Genomic DNA, 19,203 nt, shown 5'->3' with positions numbered 1-19,203 from the left:
CCGAAGAGAAACAAGGATCTACTTTCTCTGACGGCGCGCGGAGGGAGTTTTTTTATCGTGTGTGGCCGAAAATTAAAGATGGCTGGCGCAGTTGTAGATCCGTCAGTGCGTGAAGAGGATATTTGACATTATTAATTCGTGTATGGCGTCTTATTTTGGTGCAGCTGCGTGCACGGAGAGTGGAGCGTGTGCCGAAGCGAGTGGTGCGTTCTTCGGGCCTCCGCCGTGATTACTAAGTGCTTTCGCAGCGCGCAAGAATCAGTTGAGCAGTCGCCGCGCGCCGTCCCTCCGTCCGTCCAATCGTACATATGTGACACACATTTTCTCGAGTGCTCAGAGGTGCGTGCGATGTCGATAATTTCCGCGGCCTGAGCAGCATGGACTCTTCGCCGCCTTCCAAAGCGCAGGACAGGTGAGCCAGGCGCCCGAAAAGGGCCCTCAAAAGGGGTTTGCGCGAGTCGAGACGATGAGAGAAAGGGGGGTGGCAACCAAGGAACGCACCTGTAGCCTCTCTTGTGTGTGTGTGTGTTTATACCGAGGGCGTTCGTCTCTTGGCGCGACCTGTCGAGGCCGCCGCTATCTATTTCCAGGCGTGATGTCAATATTATAATTTATATTGTGTTGCAGCCGACGCAAAATGCGGCCGAGAGGCGCTCGACCCGTGTCCGCGGGCTCCACCAGCTCGACGGGCTCCGGCGGAGAGCTGCCGCCGTCGCCCCTCGGAGGCACGGTCGTCGTCATCACGGTGCTCATGGACCAGAAGACGGGCTACGGCATGAAGGTGTCCGGCGACAAGCCCGTCTACGTCCAGAGCGTCCGCCCAGGTCAGTCCCATGAGTCATCAACAAACCCAGCGAAAAGAGGGTCGAACGACCTCAACCAGGAAATAAAGTTTTATTCGTATAAATGAGGTTTCCATCGAATTAATCGAAATAATTTTTCTTAAATTTTTTCTCGAGTTTAATTTAGATTTTTGGTCCAAAATTACCCTTGTTGCCATATTTTAGCAACGTTTATGTAAAAATTTGGAGAAAATTCCAGTCAAGAGAAGAGAAATATTTCAAACACACACAAATTTAATATTTACAAAGTAAATTAAATATCACCACGATTTGTTTTCGCCTCTAAATACTATATGAGTAACTCAACAAATCGTTAAAGGATTGGGGAAAACCCTGAAACACATTATGGCGTCTTCGAGGGTCTTATCTAAAAGACGGAAACTGAATTGCCATTATTTTTTTATTAATTTATTGCCGATATGGATCAAGGAAAATTGAAGCAAAATACATTATTTTTGCCTCCAAGAATATTAAATTAAAATTGTCCCTGTTTTATGTCTTTTCTGCGCACCAAAATGGCGTCTTTCAGAGAACATCCATTCAGAGATTCATTAAATGAGTCAAAAAATTAAAGTCCGAAGAAAAGATAAACAACGAAAAACACTATAATTTGCTTTCGCCTTCTAAAAGTAATTTTAGCCCAAATTATCATTCAGGATTAACTTTTAATGCTAGAAAATTACCCCAGAAACCTTAAGATTGCCAAAATTTATAAAAATTTGTCCCCTCTGCGCGTCAATATGGCGTCTTTCAGTGTCCGACCAGTAGTGAAAGGGAAAGGGGACCGAAATTCTGGATTAAATTCAAGTCCAGAGAAGGAAAAGATTGAAAAACACTAGAAAAAAAGATTTAGAAATCACGTTAATTTGTTTTTCTTATCAAAACACTCATTTTAGCTCAACAAATCGATAAAAATTAACTCTTTAATGCTTGAAAATTTTCAAATACCCCGCCAGACACTTACGGCAGCCATATTTGCGCCAAAAATTAAAATCTTATTTTCTACGCGCCAATATGGCGTCTCTCAGTGTCTGGCTAGTAGCGAAATATAGAATGGGACCGGAAATGAGGAGAAAAACGTTTAAAAATTTATTCAAAAACACGAAAACACTAATTTTAGCTCTTAAAAATGCTAGAATTATTTTAAATACCCCGCCAGACACCTACGGCAGCCATATTTGCGCCAAAAATTATCCTCTCTGGGCGCCAATATGGCGTCTCTCAGTGTCCGACCAGTAGTAAAATCAAGATGGGACAGAAAATTTGGACAAGAGAAGGCAAATATTAAAAATCACTTTAAAAAAAAATATAAAAAACCATCTATTGTTTTTCTCATTCAAACACAAATTTTTACTCAAAAATGGATCTAAATAGGCTCGTAAATACTTGAAGACACTTACGGCAGCCATATTTGCGCCGAAAATTTGGATCAAATTCAAGCCAAGAGAAGAAAATCACCCAAAAGACTAATTTTAGCTAAAATAATCGTTAAAAACTACCTCATTAAAGTTCAAAGAATTAAAATTTACCCCGCCAGACCCTAGCCGCAGCGATATTTGCGCCTGTACTAATTTAAAAAAAAATGTCGTGCAGGTGGTTCAGCTGAGAGAGCGGGCCTGAAGCCAGGAGACAAGATACTTAAGGTGAACGGTCACAACGTGGCCCAGTCGACGCACATCGAGGTGGTCGAGCTGATCAAGGCCGACGCGCAGGTGGTGCTGACCGTGCACCAGCACCCCCACCACCGACCACCCACCCTTCCGTCGTCGCCGCCGGGACTGGGCGCCGGCACCAAGCGAAAGGGCAACAGCAGCCGCGAGAACATCACCGGCCCAAAGCCGGTCGACGTAATTTCACCAAATTTAATTACGATTTTTATTAATTCATTAATTTCCAGTTGGAGGAGAAGCGAAAATACGAGTCGTCGCGCCGGCTGACGTTCCAGTTGATGCTGGAGAACGAGCAGCGCAACATCGAGACGCTGCGCTCCAAGCTGGCCGTGAGCAACGACCCCAAGACCCACGACGAACTGAGCAAGGCCGAGAACAGACTGAGGACCATCCAGGGACAGCTCTACGCGCTCATTGGACCGGTCGAGGTGAGCCCACAACCACAAGCTCACTGCTTGCACTTTTTAACCAATGCTCGAGTAACCACGGCTCCAAATAATCCGGAAAATCCCGAAATAATTCGTTTTTAACAATTTAAAAATGTAATAAAGCTCTTTCTAAATTTTTTGAGCCGGAAATGACCATTTTAATACGTTTTAAAGTTTATTTTTAAAATAAAATGTGATTTTTGAATTAATTTAGTTAGAAGGAATTTAAATTTTATTTCGAAAAGACTAATTAAATTTTTTAAATAATTGTAATATAATTTTAGTTGATAATAAATTTTCTTAATAATTTAATTTCAACTATTTTCTAATAATTCTAATTTAAATTTCATTTTTAAAATAATTTAAAACAATTTTTCTAAATTATTCACGTTAAAAGATTATTTTAAAATCATTTTATATTTAAAATCCAATTTTTAAAATAAAAGATTTTAAATTTTATTTAAAAAAAAAATTTAAATATTTCTTCTAATGAATTTATTTTCAATTTCATTTGTACAAAATAATTTAAACCAATTTTTCTAAATTATTTTAATTCACCAGTTGCATAAACATTAAATGTTCGAAGCCGCCAACAGATGGCGCCACCGTAGACTTTCGATTTTAAGGCACTTCCGCTGCGATTTCAGACTCAATCTAGCTATTTTGCTTTTTTTTATTAATTTGCTTTTTTTTGACGTGCTGAAAACCAAAATCGGTTCAGCCAATCGCCGTAGAATCGTGAAAAACTATTATTTGAAATAAAAAAATCTTTTCCAACGTTTCTACGGCGATTGGCTGAACCGATTTTGGTTTTCAGAACGTCAAAAAAAGCAAATTAATTAAAACAAAGCAAAATAGCTAGATTGAGTCTGAAATCGCAGCGGAAATGCCTTAAAACCGCTTAAAACAAAATTTTTAAGAACGTCTGTGGTTGCGCCATCTGTTGGCGGCTTCAATAACTAAGGGTTTATGCAACTGGTCAATTAAAAGATTATTCGAATTATTTCATCATATTTAAAATTCATTTTAAAAATTAAAGGAATTAAAATCTTTTTTCGAAGCCTTTTTAGTTAAATTTTTGAAATCATTTTAATAAAATTTTGGTTTATTTATAATAAATTTTTTAATATTTCTAATGATTATTTTAAAATTAAAATGGTATTTTAAAAATAATTTATATACAATTTAATTTTTAATATCATTTTAAATATCACAAAATTTAGTTTTTAATTTAAAGTGAATTTTATACCTATTTAAATTAAAATTTTATTTGAAAATGAATTTAAATTTATTTTAAATTAAAATTATTTTACAAACAAGTTAAATGAAGGCTGGGTATTATTTGAGACGAAATTATCTGATTGTTGAATACGTGATAACGATCTAAAAGTTTCGAAATAATTTCCCCATAATTTAAACCAAAAGTGAACTCGTTAAAATACCATTCCCGGTCTCAAATCATTCGAACGACGAATCAAAATAATATTCCTCTGCATTTGGAGCCAAACGTTGTGCGATTAACGCCTGTCTAACCGAGTGATTAACCCCCTTTCAGCTGTTCCATAACAACTCTGCCGTGGAGCAAGCGCCGCCGCCCCTGCCCCCCGCCCGCCCCCGTCCTTTCACCTTGACCAGTCCCATTGGCGGCGGCAGCACGCCCCCGGCGCTGCCCCCGCGCAACCCTCCTTCCTCGGCAGCGGCGCCGGCCCAGCCCTGCGAGAGTAACGGACTCGCGGCCAACAACGTAAGTCTCAAAACGCCGCTCCTTCCATTATTAATCCATCCATTCTCTGCCTGCTAACGGTCAAGCCCCATTTTTTCGACACTTTCCCAGATGAGGGAACATTTAAAATAATAATTCTTAGAAATTCAAATTTAATCATGAATAATTTGTGATTTTGCGTGAGGAACGAATATATTCTTTGACTTGATTTCTTGTGTTTTGTGCCTCGCAGCCGACATGGCTGGCCCGGTAAGTGTCTTTCTTGTGATTGTGTCTCGTTTTTCTGCTCACTTCCTGCATGGATTGAAATTTTCCCTCGAGTAATTTCTCACGATTTGAACCCTTTTGCAGCACTCGAGCACGCCGACCCACCAGCGAACCAAGTCCAGCCCTGACCCGATAGGCCACACTGCCAGCCTCGACGGTGAGCAAGCTTTTCCTTATTTTATTTCATTTTTCGTTTTGGTTTTAAGGAGACTTGATTTTTAGATACAAATTTTTTATATTAAATTTTAGAGTTAATTTCGTCATATTTTGAAACTTTTGTCACGTTTTTTTATTTAAATTAAATATCTGAGACTTTATTACGTTAATTTTATTTTTAAATTTGCATTTTGAAGGAAATGTTGGATTTATTTTGATAAAAGAATTGAAGGGGAAGCGTTTGATAATTTTCTTAAACTAAAGATAATTTTGTTTATCCAAAAATTAAAAAAATTCCTACCAAAGGGTAATTTTTTAATAAAATTTCCTTTTCATTAAAAAAATCTGTCTTTCCATTAATAAAATTTAGTTTTTTGAGAGATCCCATCGATTGAATTTTTATTTCTTTTGTTTCTTTTGAAACTATTGCTCTTTTTTTAAAAAAAAACGCTCATTTCCTTTAATTTGTGTCAGATTTTTTCATTACGTTTAAATCCCCATGAGGGAGACCATTAATTTAATTTTAATTAATTGTTATAAATCTGCGTTTTAAAGAGAAGATAAAATTTAATATCACGAGTGAAAATTGCTTTGCATTAAAAATTCCATTAATTTGCCACTTTTTTAAAACCAAAAATAGTTTCCGTCTGTTTTTATTTATTTTTTTGTTTGCTTTTTATTAAAAAAAATATTGATTTCGATTGAGAGATTTTAATTCGATTTTTCAATTTCTTTGTCAATCCTATATTTCCCATGATGAAATTTTCTAGTTACAAAAAATAAATAACCAAATCTTAAGTTTGGAAGAGTGTTGTATTATTTAATTTTCATTAATTTCAGATAAAAGAACAGTTTAATAATTGTTAGATTTAGCTTTCAAACAATACTTCGCAGGTGCGTCGCGGCTGTCGACGCTGACGTCTTCCGAGTCGGTGCAAGACTTGACCAGACGCGAAAAATCCTTCTCCGGAGGCTGGGACATGGAGAGCCCACGAATCACGCCTCCAGGGACGCCGCCGCCCCCTTACGGCGGGCCGGGCGGTGACATGTCGCCGCAGGTCACCGACCTCAATGGCCCTGTAGACGTAAGTTTGCCGTTTAATTGCTAAAGTTTTAGAAATCTCAGTCAAAAAGGAGATAAAAATGTCTTTTGGCCAAGCACTTGCCTTAAATCTATTCAGATGATGGTCCTTTAAAATAAACGCCAATGGCAGCCATCTTTGCGCAGTGTTTAAAATTTTTAAACTGCTTTAAACTCGTCTCTATTATTTAATTTCTCAATAAACTGGTTTTTTAATAGTTAAGATTGGCCATACATGCTCAAATTAAATAAATGCCGCGGCTGATACGTCAAATAAATTTCTACATTAATTTTAACGACCAATAAAATTCCGTATTTCTTCACATTCGAAAATAAAAATATATTATTTAATAAAACAATTGTATAACATCACGCGCGCACTTTATTATCTTTCTTGAACATTGACTCAAACGTAGAAACAAAATATACCAAATATAAATCTTTTTCTGTTCAAACAGGTGTCGATGATGGACGCGTCTTACACCGGGCCGATAATCAGCATGGAAGACGACGACATGAGCGACCAGGAGATGGTAAAAAGCCCCCCATGCCAATTAACAATTCTACAATTAATAATAATAAATATTCTCAGACGCATCTGGAAGACCACGGTCCGTTCAAGAGCGTCAACAAGCTGTTGCAGCACCCGGCCCACCTCTCTGTGTTCATGAACTACGTTTTGTCGAGTAGCGATCCGTCGAGTCTTGTGAGTTTTAACCTTAATCGGAATTTAAATCATTGTTAATTAATTTAATTTCAGCTATTTTACTTAATAACCGACCTGTACAAGGAGGGAAACGCGAAAGAGATGAAGAAGTGGGCGTACGAAATTCACTCGACCTTTTTGGTCCCGGACGCAGTGAGCGGATTTGAATTTTTTTGTTTTTAATTTTAATAATTAAAATTTGCACCTCGTCAGCCTCTTCGATTGTCGCACGTGGACGAGAACAACGCCAGGGAGGTGGATGAGGTTCTCTTCATCGACAGCGACAAGGAGGAAATCCTGCGCAAGGTTTTTTGGAAGCCTCGGTCCAAGGCCAAGGAGAGTCTTTCAGAGCAGCTCAACGACTTCCGACAGAAGCGAATCGCCGGTCTCGGCGCGCTCTTTGGCGCCTCCGACATCGAGCTAGACGAGAGCATCCACGACAAATCCAAGGAAATTGCCATTATCGAAGGCAGGCTGCTGCCCCACATCGAGTCCCTCATGTGAGTCCAAGTGGAAACGGAGAATTTTTAATTAATTTGCTTCTCGGAAATATTCAACCAAATTTAGGCTTTTTTTCTCCATTATTTTCTCAAAAAAGGCGGATTTCAGGTAGGGGTGCCCTGAAAAAGGTAGTCAGGGTACCGCAGGTCAAAGCCACGTCCGGGACCTGACCAATGAGGGGTCGTGGTTGATGATCAGACAAAAGGCCGAATTTTAAGAAAAATATAACCATTTTCGCTCTTGTCGCGAAGGCGAAAAATCCAGAAAAAAATTAATTGTCATTTTTCTATGGGCGTTAAAAATCTAAAAATTGGTCTCCAGACCGGCAGTGGTCCTGTGCGTGGGGTGAAGTTAGTTAAACCCTTCAATTTTGCTGCGTTTTAAAAAAATCACGAATTTTGGATTTCCCAAGTGCAAAAATAACGTTTTTAGAAGTTCTCCTTGGGTTTTGATCGGATCGGTTTGAATTTAATCTTAAAATTATCCCAGTTAAATTTAGCGTTGGCTGAAAGATCATTGTTTTCAAAATTTTGCTTAGGACTGGAGAATTAGCCAGCAGAGGTTGGAAAATGAAAAAAAAATCAACAGTTCGATCAAAGTTGATAAATATTTCACAAAATGTTTTTTTATCGATGCCCAGCTGAGATACGCTATTTTATTTATTTAAAACAAATTATTTCGTCAAGCCTAATGAGTCAAAGGTTCATTACGGAGAATTTTAAGGAATATTTTGTTTCTTCTCAGGCCTATAAAAGGCGCAATTTCTTTCATTTGGAGATTTAATAGAAAAATTTTGCTAAGAAAATAATAAAGCAGAGATTCGAACTAAATACAAAATTTAAAGCCATTAGAATTAGGTAACATTGAGCTTTTAAATTCATTTAATTTATTTGTTTTATTTTCACGTTTTAAATTTAGTTGAAAATACGTTTCAAGTCAAATGCTCTCAAATTCACCATTCATAATTTAATTTTTCGAGAATTTCCCTTTGATAATAAAAAAATCCTAATTTCTACTCTTCAAATTTCGGTTTCTAACAAGCAGTTCTCCGCGAATTTGAAAGTTTGTTTTTATAAAAAATTCCTGAAAATCGAATTCTAAACTGTAACTCTTGACTGGGTTGAGATATCACCCTGAAAATTTCACTGGCCGACCTATTTTTCGATCCTGAACAACTCTTCAATTTATAATAAATTCGCAAGTCGAAGGTCAAGGTCCGAAAAATTCAAAATTAATGGATGATAGCCTCCTCCGATGTTTTCGGGCTTCGGGACTGAAATGTAGTCCGGGAAATTCTGCGCGAGCACACCAAGTTTCAAAGATAAAATCGCGATACAATTGCTACAATTTGAATATTAAAAACCGGCTCGAACGCGCACGACCAATAAGATCTCGCCTCTCTTTCGATTTTCGCATTGAATTTGCTTTGAAATCTACTTTCAGGGTCTGACCCTGGGATGAAAAATTTCGATTATTTCCAATTTTATCAAATTTAGTGTCTTATCTCAGGTTTTTACCACTGTGAAGCTCTAAAAAAATCAAATCAGCCGAATTACTACCGAATTGAAACCTGTACCTGAAACCGTATGTTACAATTGGTTAAAATTTAGAACAAATTATTTTATTTTTAATTTTTTTCTAGTTAAAAAGTTCCAAAAGTAATTTAAAGAGAAGTGGTAAACTTTTTGCATGTGAAAAGCAATGAATCTGTCCTTGTAAATAAAAAAATTCTTGTTATGCGGAGGCTCTGATAGCCATAATAAGGGAAAAGAAATTATTAAAATGATAAAGATATTTTTTCTGACATGATTCTCGAATAAATTAACTTCATTTTGGTTATTTTGATTTTTCCCCAAAAAAAAATTAAAAGGTTGTCTAACGGCCAGTTGAAATTTTCGGACGAATTTTGTGTGAAATTGGTTAATTTGAGAAACATTTGCTCAGTGGGAAAAAAACTGGGAATTTAATCAGCTTTCTGAATTAAGGCAGTATTTGACGCTACTTAAAACTGCTGAATTTTAATCAGGCCAAACACAGACCCCTTTCGAAAATCTGCAATTTTTTAAAAAATAAAAAATAACTTTCAAGACTCAAAAGAACAACTTTTATTTTTTCACTATTAAATTTTTACAATTTTCTTCACCCCAAAAGCAATAAATTTCCTTTGCTCCTAATAAAATTCGAAAAAAATCGATTTTCGGGGCACTTTAGGTAAGAAAATGTCGTTAAGGGTTCAATTTTCAGGTAATATCATTTAAAAAAATAAAAAACGACTATAATTCCATTTTAATTGTGTGCAAAAAATGAATTCCAGGCCGAGGATCGAAGTGGAGGTAGACGGGCGGAGCGAGGAGGAGGTGAAGGCGTTCCAGCGCGCCTCGTCGATTTGCTCTTCGCTGTGCACGTTGGCGTCCAAGCTGTTCGGGCTGCGCAGCGCCAACTCGCACTGCGAGCGGGTGCCCAGCTTCGTGTGCAAGGACAAGAGCAGCAAGCTGAAGCTGCTGGCCAGGAACAACCGCAAGGTCAACATGCTGGGCCACACGCTGCACGCGCACCACTACTTCATCGTCACGCACTGCAACCACTGCGGACGCATCATCGGCGGCGTCGGACCACAGGGATTCCAGTGTTCCTGTGAGATTCGCTTCTCTTTCCTCTGATTAATTTCTTGAAGGGGGCGCCAATTTCCTGCGCAAGAAATGAATTTTCCCATTGAAAATCTAAATTTTGCGGTTGGTGTGGTCGAATTTCTTCCTAAAATTGATTTATTTTACAATTTTCAAGTCTGCTCATTAGCTAATAAATTGAAAATTATTAAAAACTCAGGTACAGACTGCAAGAAAATATTTAAAAAATCACCAGTTGCATAAACCCTAAGTGTTCGAAGCCGCCAACAGATGGCGCCACCGTAGACTTTCGTTTTTTTAAGGCATTTCCGCTGCGATTTCAGACTCAATCTAGCTACCGTGCATTCTTCAATTAATTTGCTAATTTTTGACGTGCTGAAAACCAAAATCGGTTCAGCCAATCGCCGTAGAATCGTGAAAAACTATTTTTTGAAATAAAAAAATATTTTCCAACGTTTCTACGGCGAATGGCTGAACCGATTTTGGTTTTCAGCACGTCAAAAAATAGCCAATTTATTGAAGAATGCACAGTAGCTAGATTGAGTCTGAAATCGCAGCGGAAGTGCCTTAAAACCGCTTAAAACAAAATTTTTAAGAAAGTCTGTGGTTGCGCCATCTGTTGGCGGCTTTAATAACTAAGGGTTAATGCAACTGGTCAATTAATGCAAACATTTTTAACATTGCTCTACTTTTTTAATGCAGGTTTTTTGCTTTCCTACCTAGAAATTATTATTTTATTATAAAAAATTTCATGGTTGATTTATTAATTTTACAACAAATTGGGTTAAAATTGGTTTTTTATTTCTTTTCTCTGGACGTTGAAAGATATTTCTACAATTATTTAAGATATTTGAATTTCTTTAATTCCTGCAAATGCGAAAGGGGATTTTTTTCTGAGCAATAATATGACCTGCTTAGATTTTAAAAATTTTATTTGCGTTTTTGATTGAAATTGCCAATTTTCATTTAATAAAAATCGTGCACTATAATTCTTCTGCTACATTCTACAAAAAAAATAACTGAATTTGCTGAAATTATGTGAAATTCGAGGTCATAAGTAAATAATTATATTTAAATTATTGAAAACTATGGTGGAAAATTTAAAAAAAAACGGTTCATACCACTAAACTGTATTTAAACACAAAATATGGTTCTTAAAATTGCTTTCAAATGTTTTTACGTTAAATTTGCGTTTCTAGAATTAAAAAAAATTGTTCACGGAGACAAACAAAAATTTTCACGGATTTCTTGCGCTAGAAATTAATTTTTTCCATTTTCCCCTTGTGAAAATCTAAAATTTGCGGTCCTTGAGTCCAGATTATTTATTTAATTCCTTTTTTAACCTTCACCGGCAACCCAACGAAATACATTTGGCGTTAATTATTTTTCACAACCAATTGTGATGTGAATTTAGAAATTAAAAAAATTCAGGTTCTTTCTCAGCTGAAAAAAATACAAATTTAAATAAATTAACAGCATTTTTTTACCACCAGCTTTTTTCCGCCACTCAATTTTTGCTAAAACTGTTGCTCAAGAAATAAATTTTTCCAATTTTTCCTTGTGAAAATCTAAAATTTGCGGTTATAATTCCCAGATTATTAATTAAATTCCTTTTTATATTTTTATCGGCAACGAAACGAAAAAAATTTGGTGTTAATTATATTTCACAGCCAATTTTGATGTCAATTTAAAGAGTGTAAAATTCTGGTTCTTACTCAGCTAAAAAAATTACAATTTTTAATATAAATTAACAGCATTATTTGCTTACCACCCGTTTTTTTTTATTGCCGCTGGTGTTCTCCAATGAATTTTCGCCAATTTCTTGCACAAATTTTGCCTCAATTTCTCCAAAAATTTATCTCTGACAATTTTTTAGTGCAGGTCATGCTCAAATAATTAGGAAATTATTGTAAACAGGTTTTTACCATTGCATTACTTTTTTATTATTAAAAGTTTTTTTTACAAAATTTCGTTATTGATTAATTAATTGTTTTTCTCTATTTTTTGGATATTTTAATTTCGCGTGCTCCTGCATATACGTAAGGGTATTACCAGAGCAAAAATACAGACTGCATAAATTTCAATTTATAAATTCGGGTTTTAGCTAAAAACTGCCAATTATAATTTAAAAGAAACATCACTGCTGCATTCTTGAATTCACTCAAATTATGTAAAAATGTCAAGATCACAATCAAATAATTAAAGAAAAAAATATTGTTGAAAACCAAGGTGCAAACCATTGCTTCAAAAAATCTGGTCAAAATTTTAAAAAACGGTTTTTACCACCACTGCATTTATAAAAATAAAAATCTAGTTCTCCTGATTTGTTTCAAATGCTATTTTTAAGTTAAATTTGCGTTTCTGGAATTAAAAATATTGTTCATGGAGATGAAAATTTATTTTTTGGGCAAATATTTATTGTTTTTGGCAGGGTTGCATTTGCTTTCCACCCCTGGTTTTTTGACGTTTTTTACTAATCACTTTTGATTAATTTCTAGCGCAAGAAATACAAGTCTTTTCCATTTTTCACATGGGAGAATCTAAAATTTGCGGTCAGAGTGGTCAAAATTTCTTCTTTCTTTCAAATTGCCAATTTCTCCAAAAATTTATCACAATTTTTCAAGAGGTCATGAGATCAGATGATTAATAAAACTATCAAAAAATTGAGGTGCATTAGAAGCTGATACTGAAATGGTTTTACCACTGCATTTTATTTTTTTAAGGAAATGCAGTTTATTTGCAACACTGCTGAGAAATTGAAATTAATTAATTTATTAAAAAAATCTCTTGGTGGGTTTAATAAATTAAAAAAATGTGCTAATTTTTTCTCTCTGGACGTAGCAAGATTTTACTGCAATTTTATTTATTTAAATTTCTCGAGGTTCTCCCAAAATCGAAAGGGTTATTTTCATAACAAAAATACTGACTACATAAATCTTTATTCGCGGTTTAATTAAAAGTTGCCAATTTTAATTTCCAAGTTAGTCTGTCCAGTAAAATTAAACTGCGGCATTCTAATAAAATTTATATGTATTTGCTAAAATTATGTTATAGACGAAAATTGTTGATAATTTAGGTGAATACATTGCCTCCAAATACTGTCAAATATTGACAAAATCATTTTTACCACGGCACTGCATTTAAAAAAATTGGGTTGCTTTCAAATGCTATTTTTACGTTAAATTTACGTTTCTGGAAAAAGACGTTCATGGAGATGACAATGAATTTTGGGTGCAAATTTTAATTGTTTTTGGCATTGCTGAATTTTTAGTTTTTTCACCACTAAATTTTCATCATTTCCCCCCTCAGAAAACATAAAATTCGCGGTCGGAGTGATCTAAATTTTCTCTTCTGAGCAGATTTTTTTCTTTAAAATTGCCATTTTCTCTAAAAATTTCTCTCTGGCAAATTTTTAAGTCGAGTCCATGAAAATTATTAAAAACTAAGGTGCAAAAATTGCCTGGCAAAAATTAAAAAAAAAATAGTTCAAAATTTGAAAAAAAAATAAAACGTAAAATCGATCAATTTCCACCACTGAATCCACATTTTCTTATATTCCAATCGATTCCTGAGGGTCGAATTATTTTTCAGGTCAAAAAGCTAAATTATGATGGGAGAAATTTATTTACCGTGGATCTTTAGTAAAAAAATCAGGTTTTCTGGATATTTAACGTTTTTATCTGCTGCACGCCACTGAAATTAGTGTTTTTAAAGCTTCTTTAACCTCTCCAAGAGCAAAGAAATTATATAATTTGATGTAATTGGTCTTAATTCTTCTGATCTTGAGAGAAATAATTAAATCCTCATGGTTATCCCCACCCTAAGTCCAATTTAGACTCGATTCGAGTTAAATTTTTTTTTTAATATAATCAAGAATTTTACCCAATTTGCAGCCTGCTTGTTGAACATTCACCGGTGGTGCGTGCGTCCCTTGGAGGAGGAGTGTCCAGGGCCGCTGAAGAAGGACAAACACAACGACAACCGCATCAGCAAACTCATGGAACGCATCCGTCCGGAACGCGAAGCCCGCCGAAAACCAAGCAGCCTCAATTGTACGTCTCTTTCTGTTAATTTAAAATTTTGAGACTAATAAGAGGAATTTCTATTCTAATGTTGCAGTGGAAAAAATCAAAAAGTCTTCCGAGGAGCGTGACGAGCTTGGAAATATGCTCAACGAATCGGACTTTGCCGGTGAGTTGGAATTTTTTTATTATTTTAATTTAAATAATTCAGCAGTGTACGGATGTGCGATAAAATCGGTTCGTACTGCGCTGATCAAAGATGGCGTCGAAATAATGGAGGTTTTCAAGGTGCTTAATTTTATAGTTTGAATTTGAAGCTGCGCAGTAAACTTGTGCGCATCTTAAGCGTGCGCAGTACGTTCAGATCGCTTTGAAATCTCACAAAGAGGCTAAAACTCACTACTGCGCATGCTTGAACCAAATTAAAACCTTCTGCGCAGATGTAATTCCCACCGGGGGCCAGGGTTGCGATCTTTGTTGGTTTCCGCCGGTTTGGAAGTCAATATGGCGTCGAAATAATTGAGGCCAATCCAGTCGGCCAATCAGAATCGTTGAAAAAGGGGGCGTGCCGACTTAATAATTTCCTTCCCGCGTATTTTGTTCAATTTCCGTTAGCCTGAAGTGCCATCTAACGGCCGATTCGCCATTTACCAGGCTAATCAGCTGTTAATAAATACAAAAAATTCAAATTTCCCGCCGTACTCTACCAGACGCCATATCTGCGCGTCGCATGAATCTGGCCCCCGCTGAAAAACATTGATTTTCCCGCGCTGCTGCGCATTTTCTGGCCACCGAATCGATATTTCGCGACTTAATTAACAAGATTAGCAAGGAGCCTTTTGTCTTGCCGGTATTGATCACGTTGGGGTGGTGTTAATCTGCTTTTCTCGCGAGTTTCGTTTGGTGGCGAGCGCGGGCTGAGCCGCCGCTGGTGCCGGTGCCGGGGGAAACCACGAGGGGCGGCGCCTGGTGGTCCGGCACCGAAGCGGCCGCCACACGCAGTCGTACGTACGTTCGTTCGTGAGTGTGTGTGTCTTGCGAGCGAGTGAGTGAGTTTGAGTGTTGTGTTGCTGGTGGTCGGTGGGTGATCAGTTGAGGTGTGGAAAGGATGCTGCGATGAGCGATGATGGCGAGCCCGTGCGGCGCAGCAGTAGCTTCAAGAAGCTGCTTAAGTTGCCCAAATTCAATGCAGGTATTTATTTATTTCACCTGGAAGCTGTCATTTCTGGTTTTACGTCGAAATTGTCAGGAGGAATTGTCGTCTTATATTTAGATCATGTCTGGAAAGGGTTAATCGTCTATTTGTGGTCGTTTTCGTCTTAAAATTAATTTTCAAAAAATTGTGTAAGGCGCAATTGTCATTTTGGTGGATTTTTTCATTCGGAAATTTTTTAAAAATGTCCCTTAAATTCTAAAAGGGTCTAATTTCCGAAAAAAATAATCCTTGTCCTCAATTTGATGGTTTAATTAATTTTTAAAAAATTCTAAAAGGTGTTAAATTCTATTTTCCGGTTAAATTTGGTTGTTTTCTTCATTCGGACCATTTTTAAAAATTTAAGCAAGGTCTAATATTCGTCAAAATGTGGTCATTTACTTGAATTTGGTGATTTTATTAATTTTCAAAAAATACCAAATGATGGAAGGGTCGATTTTCTGCTGAAATTTGGTCGTTTTCTTCAATTTATGATTAAAAATTAATTTTAAAAAGTTCTCTTGGTCTTTTTCTTCATTCGAACGATTTTTAAAAATGTCCCGTTAATTTTAATCGTGTCGTTGTCTTCAATTTGATGGTTAAATTAATTTCTAAAAATTCCTAAAGGTGTCAATGTCCATTTTCAGCTGAAATTTGGTTGTTTTCTTCATTGGGACGATTTTTAAAACGTCCAGTCTTGGCCTGTGTGCTTCCTGTCTAGCTTCTGGGCATTTCGGACCTTTTTCTGGTCGGTGGCCGGGTTGTGCTGTGGCGGCGGCGGCGGCGGGGCTTTCTTTGTGTTCGTTCGTTCGTTCGTTCGTTCGCATCCCGAGCGGCCGGCCGTACGGCGGGTCGATACCTGCTCCTCGTGACTGGATATTTAAAATATTGCCCGCATCCCCGGCTGCGAGTCTCATTTCTGGTTGGCGTGCTGCCTCGTCGGTCGTCGATGGCCCGGAAATTGCGAATTCGCGTCTTTTGGTGGCTAATTGGCGCAACTGGTCGATCCAACCAACGAACGAACGAGCCCGACCGCCCAAGGATTCAATTCCACATTTACGACTATTGATTTATCGCATCTGTGTGTGCGTGTGTTTGTGTGTTTGTATTCACGCTCAATTCAGCTACAAATATAGCCAGCCAGCTTATTAAGTGGCACAATCTGGGCACATGCTTTGCCGCCACCGCCGTTACCGCCGCCGCCGTCCGCGAGTTCTTACAAGTACGCTTCTTGCAACGGCTGATTTTTATCCGATTTGCTTTTCATTCCTCGAGCGGCTCTGAAGACGCGGCCGGTCCAAAATAATGTCGCTTTGTCTGAAATTTCTCAAGAAACGTATGTATGTATGTATCGCTAGTTGGCTTTTATTGGACGAAATAACGAATCTACTTGCTTCCTTCCTCGGCCAGCTAATGTAATTTGTTCGGCATGCACATAAATAGCGGAAGTTGCCTCGCCCACTTGCAAAAATTCATCATGTCGCTTCTTGACCCCTGAAAATTACATGAATTCGGTTACAAAGTCCGTTTCTTATCACTAGATTTTAATTAAAAATAAACTCGTGACGTTGGTTAACCTCTCTTTTGTAATTTTCCTCATTGCATTGCTGGCATCTTATCAAATCCTTGGTTTTGTTGGTTAATTTATTATTATTTCTTACAAAACAAGAAAATGTAATTGAAGGTGTCGTCATTGTTTTGGTTTTATTCCGTTAAATTGAAAGGCTTTTTGAGTCACAATTTAAACTAGATTTTTAAATTTAGAACATCGTAGAATGTCTCAACCTGTTGTTGCCAACTTTTTTTATCCCTTCGTTATTTTGGAAAAAAATAGTCGCTTTAAAATAGGCCCTCTGAAGTTTTTACAATTAAAATCCCTAAAAATCCCGCAAGTAACAAAATCTTGTATTAAATTCTACACTTCATATTTCAATTTTAACAGGCAAAAATTTTGTTTGTAAGGAGGTAAAGAAACCCTTCCCAGGTTCTATTTAAATTTAGGGAGGGCGATATAAAAATTTCGACAGCTTTAAGTGGATTGAGAATGGACAGCAATTAAAAATTATTAGAATTGTTGGTTTGAAATTGTTTTTTGACCTTGCTACAGTTGAAAATTCGACAATTTCTGGGATTTATCTAAAAAGAAAATGTGCCTTCACTGCCCTGAGCTACTTTTTACCCTGGAAATTCGGTTTGAGGGACAAGAAACTCCTGAAATTTAAAAATTGTTGAAAACCAAATATTTAATATTTTTTAGCCAAATTTTTACAATCTAGAAAAAGCGAAATTCGAAATGAATAAATTAAAATTGAGAAAAATGAGCGTAATCGAGTAATTTTAAGCATTAAGAAATACTTTGAAAATTTTCAAATAAATAGGGGCGTAACCAATTATGTTTGCAGTGATTTCCCGAAAATCCAAGCATTTCCACACCTTGCTACTGTTGAAAATTCGACAATTTCTGGCATTTATTTAAAAATAAGATGTACTCTAACTGCCCTGAGGAAAAAGAGGGCAAGAAACCACTGAAATTTAAACATTGTTTAAAACCTTTGCTAAAAAATTTATTTTAATTATGTTCTTGCGAAATATTAGCAATCTAGGCTCCTCAAATAAGCAAAATTTGAAAGAAATAAAATTGAGAAAATAATCCCTGAATCAACGGCCTGCAAAAAATGCCAAAATTGCGATTTTTAAAATTAAAAATGTATTTCTCGGATAATCAAAAATTTAGGTCAGATTGAGGTTAAAAAATATGCAATCTATCCCTTGACTCCAAACAAACTTCGTATTTTAAAGGGCAACGATTAAAAATCAGGTCGAATTTTTAAAAAATAAAATATGGCATGCCGTCTAGCACGTAAAATTTCCAAAAATGTTAAGTAATTAGTTGCTCTTTTTTGATCTGATTCCAAATTAAAACAGTAAATTTTAACGTCCTTTGGAAATCGTGCATTGTTTGCAGATTTGGAGGGGATTAGACATCTCAAATAAGGTACACATTAAAATTTAGAGAAATTATTAATTTTTGCAAGTTAAAAAATATTTTAAAAATTTGAAATAAATATAGGGGCTTAACCGATTATGTTCCCTGGACCAGGAAAGGGATTTCCCAAAAATCCAAGCATTTCCAGCTTTTAAAATTAATTTTTACACGTTTTCTAAAATTCCCGAATCAGCTGGACGTAAAAATAGGTCAATTTTAGCTTGCATCGGCGACAAGGAAATAATAATTCTTGATTTGCACACAGATAAAATAAAATAAATGTATGAACTCTGGGAAAGTGCTGTTAAATGGCGCCAGCTGTGAAGAAACCTGTTGGAAAGAGCCCTGGTGGCGGCGGGTGGCTCGAATGTTTTGACACTATTTCCATCACAATCGGCGAAGGTCGGCTCGCGTGCGATATTATAGCTTGGCAAAGAAGCAGCATCTCTGCAGTGTGTCTCTGGGGTGGTGCGAGCGAGTGAGTGAGTGAGTCGGCCGTTCGTATTTATACATCGCCGGCCGGCACAGGCAATTTATTTACGGTGTCGTATTTATTTATTTTTTCTCTGCGAGTGCGGAGCGCCAACGCCAACCTGCGGCCCGAGCAAACTGCCGTTGGTTGTTGGTCGAGGTCCTTGCGTCCTTCGGTGGTGCTGCCCTCTGCGCGCCGAGCGCCGCCGAGGGCCGTCGCATGAATGGTGCGCGCTGCTCTAAAAATACTGCCGCGGCGGCCTTGTAAAATAAAATCTCGTCGTCCGTCGCTGCTCGCCGCGCGGCCATCGCTCGCTGCTCCTCCATGTTCCAGCTCGGCCCTTTGCAGACCTACCTGAAGGTCGCCCAAGGTAGTATGCTCGAGATTTCGGCCCCGTCGTGCGATGCGAACGCGCCCGCTGATCAATATCACGCTTTTGAGGTTTGGGGACGTGGAAAACCGACTGTGGCATCGTTTCCAGCTGATTGGGCCTTTGAATACGTTCGCAGAGAGCTCGAAATGCTTGCAAT

At 37.1% G+C, this 19,203-nt stretch overlaps 1 protein-coding gene across 7 annotated transcripts in view; it reads left to right on the top strand.

The window, feature by feature from the left end:
• Positions 1 to 51: 51 nt before the first annotated feature.
• Positions 52 to 19,203, top strand: part of RhoGEF2 (Rho guanine nucleotide exchange factor 2) — a 43,780-nt gene continuing 24,628 nt past the window's right edge. For 2 of the 7 annotated variants that reach the window (XM_065475488.1, XM_065475481.1), the window contains exons 1-14: positions 52 to 412; positions 628 to 824; positions 2,436 to 2,689; positions 2,740 to 2,940; positions 4,496 to 4,684; positions 5,015 to 5,087; positions 5,960 to 6,171; positions 6,626 to 6,700; positions 6,760 to 6,873; positions 6,928 to 7,026; positions 7,087 to 7,373; positions 9,689 to 10,008; positions 13,895 to 14,053; positions 14,121 to 14,192. In XM_065475488.1, the coding sequence (XP_065331560.1) occupies positions 378 to 412; positions 628 to 824; positions 2,436 to 2,689; positions 2,740 to 2,940; positions 4,496 to 4,684; positions 5,015 to 5,087; positions 5,960 to 6,171; positions 6,626 to 6,700; positions 6,760 to 6,873; positions 6,928 to 7,026; positions 7,087 to 7,373; positions 9,689 to 10,008; positions 13,895 to 14,053; positions 14,121 to 14,192 (2,287 nt within the window). In that variant the 5' untranslated portion in view covers positions 52 to 377. Of the gene's footprint in view, positions 413 to 627; positions 825 to 2,435; positions 2,690 to 2,739; positions 2,941 to 4,495; positions 4,685 to 4,895; positions 4,913 to 5,014; positions 5,088 to 5,959; positions 6,172 to 6,625; positions 6,701 to 6,759; positions 6,874 to 6,927; positions 7,027 to 7,086; positions 7,374 to 9,688; positions 10,009 to 13,894; positions 14,054 to 14,120; positions 14,193 to 19,203 lie in introns of those variants that run through there. The other 5 variants (XM_065475496.1, XM_065475507.1, XM_065475499.1 and 2 more) reach the window with 5 other exon arrangements.

This window comes from Cloeon dipterum, chromosome 1, assembly GCF_949628265.1.
Source record: "Cloeon dipterum chromosome 1, ieCloDipt1.1, whole genome shotgun sequence".
NCBI lineage: Eukaryota > Metazoa > Arthropoda > Insecta > Ephemeroptera > Baetidae > Cloeon > Cloeon dipterum.
This window is presented reverse-complemented; position numbering and strand designations above follow the sequence as displayed.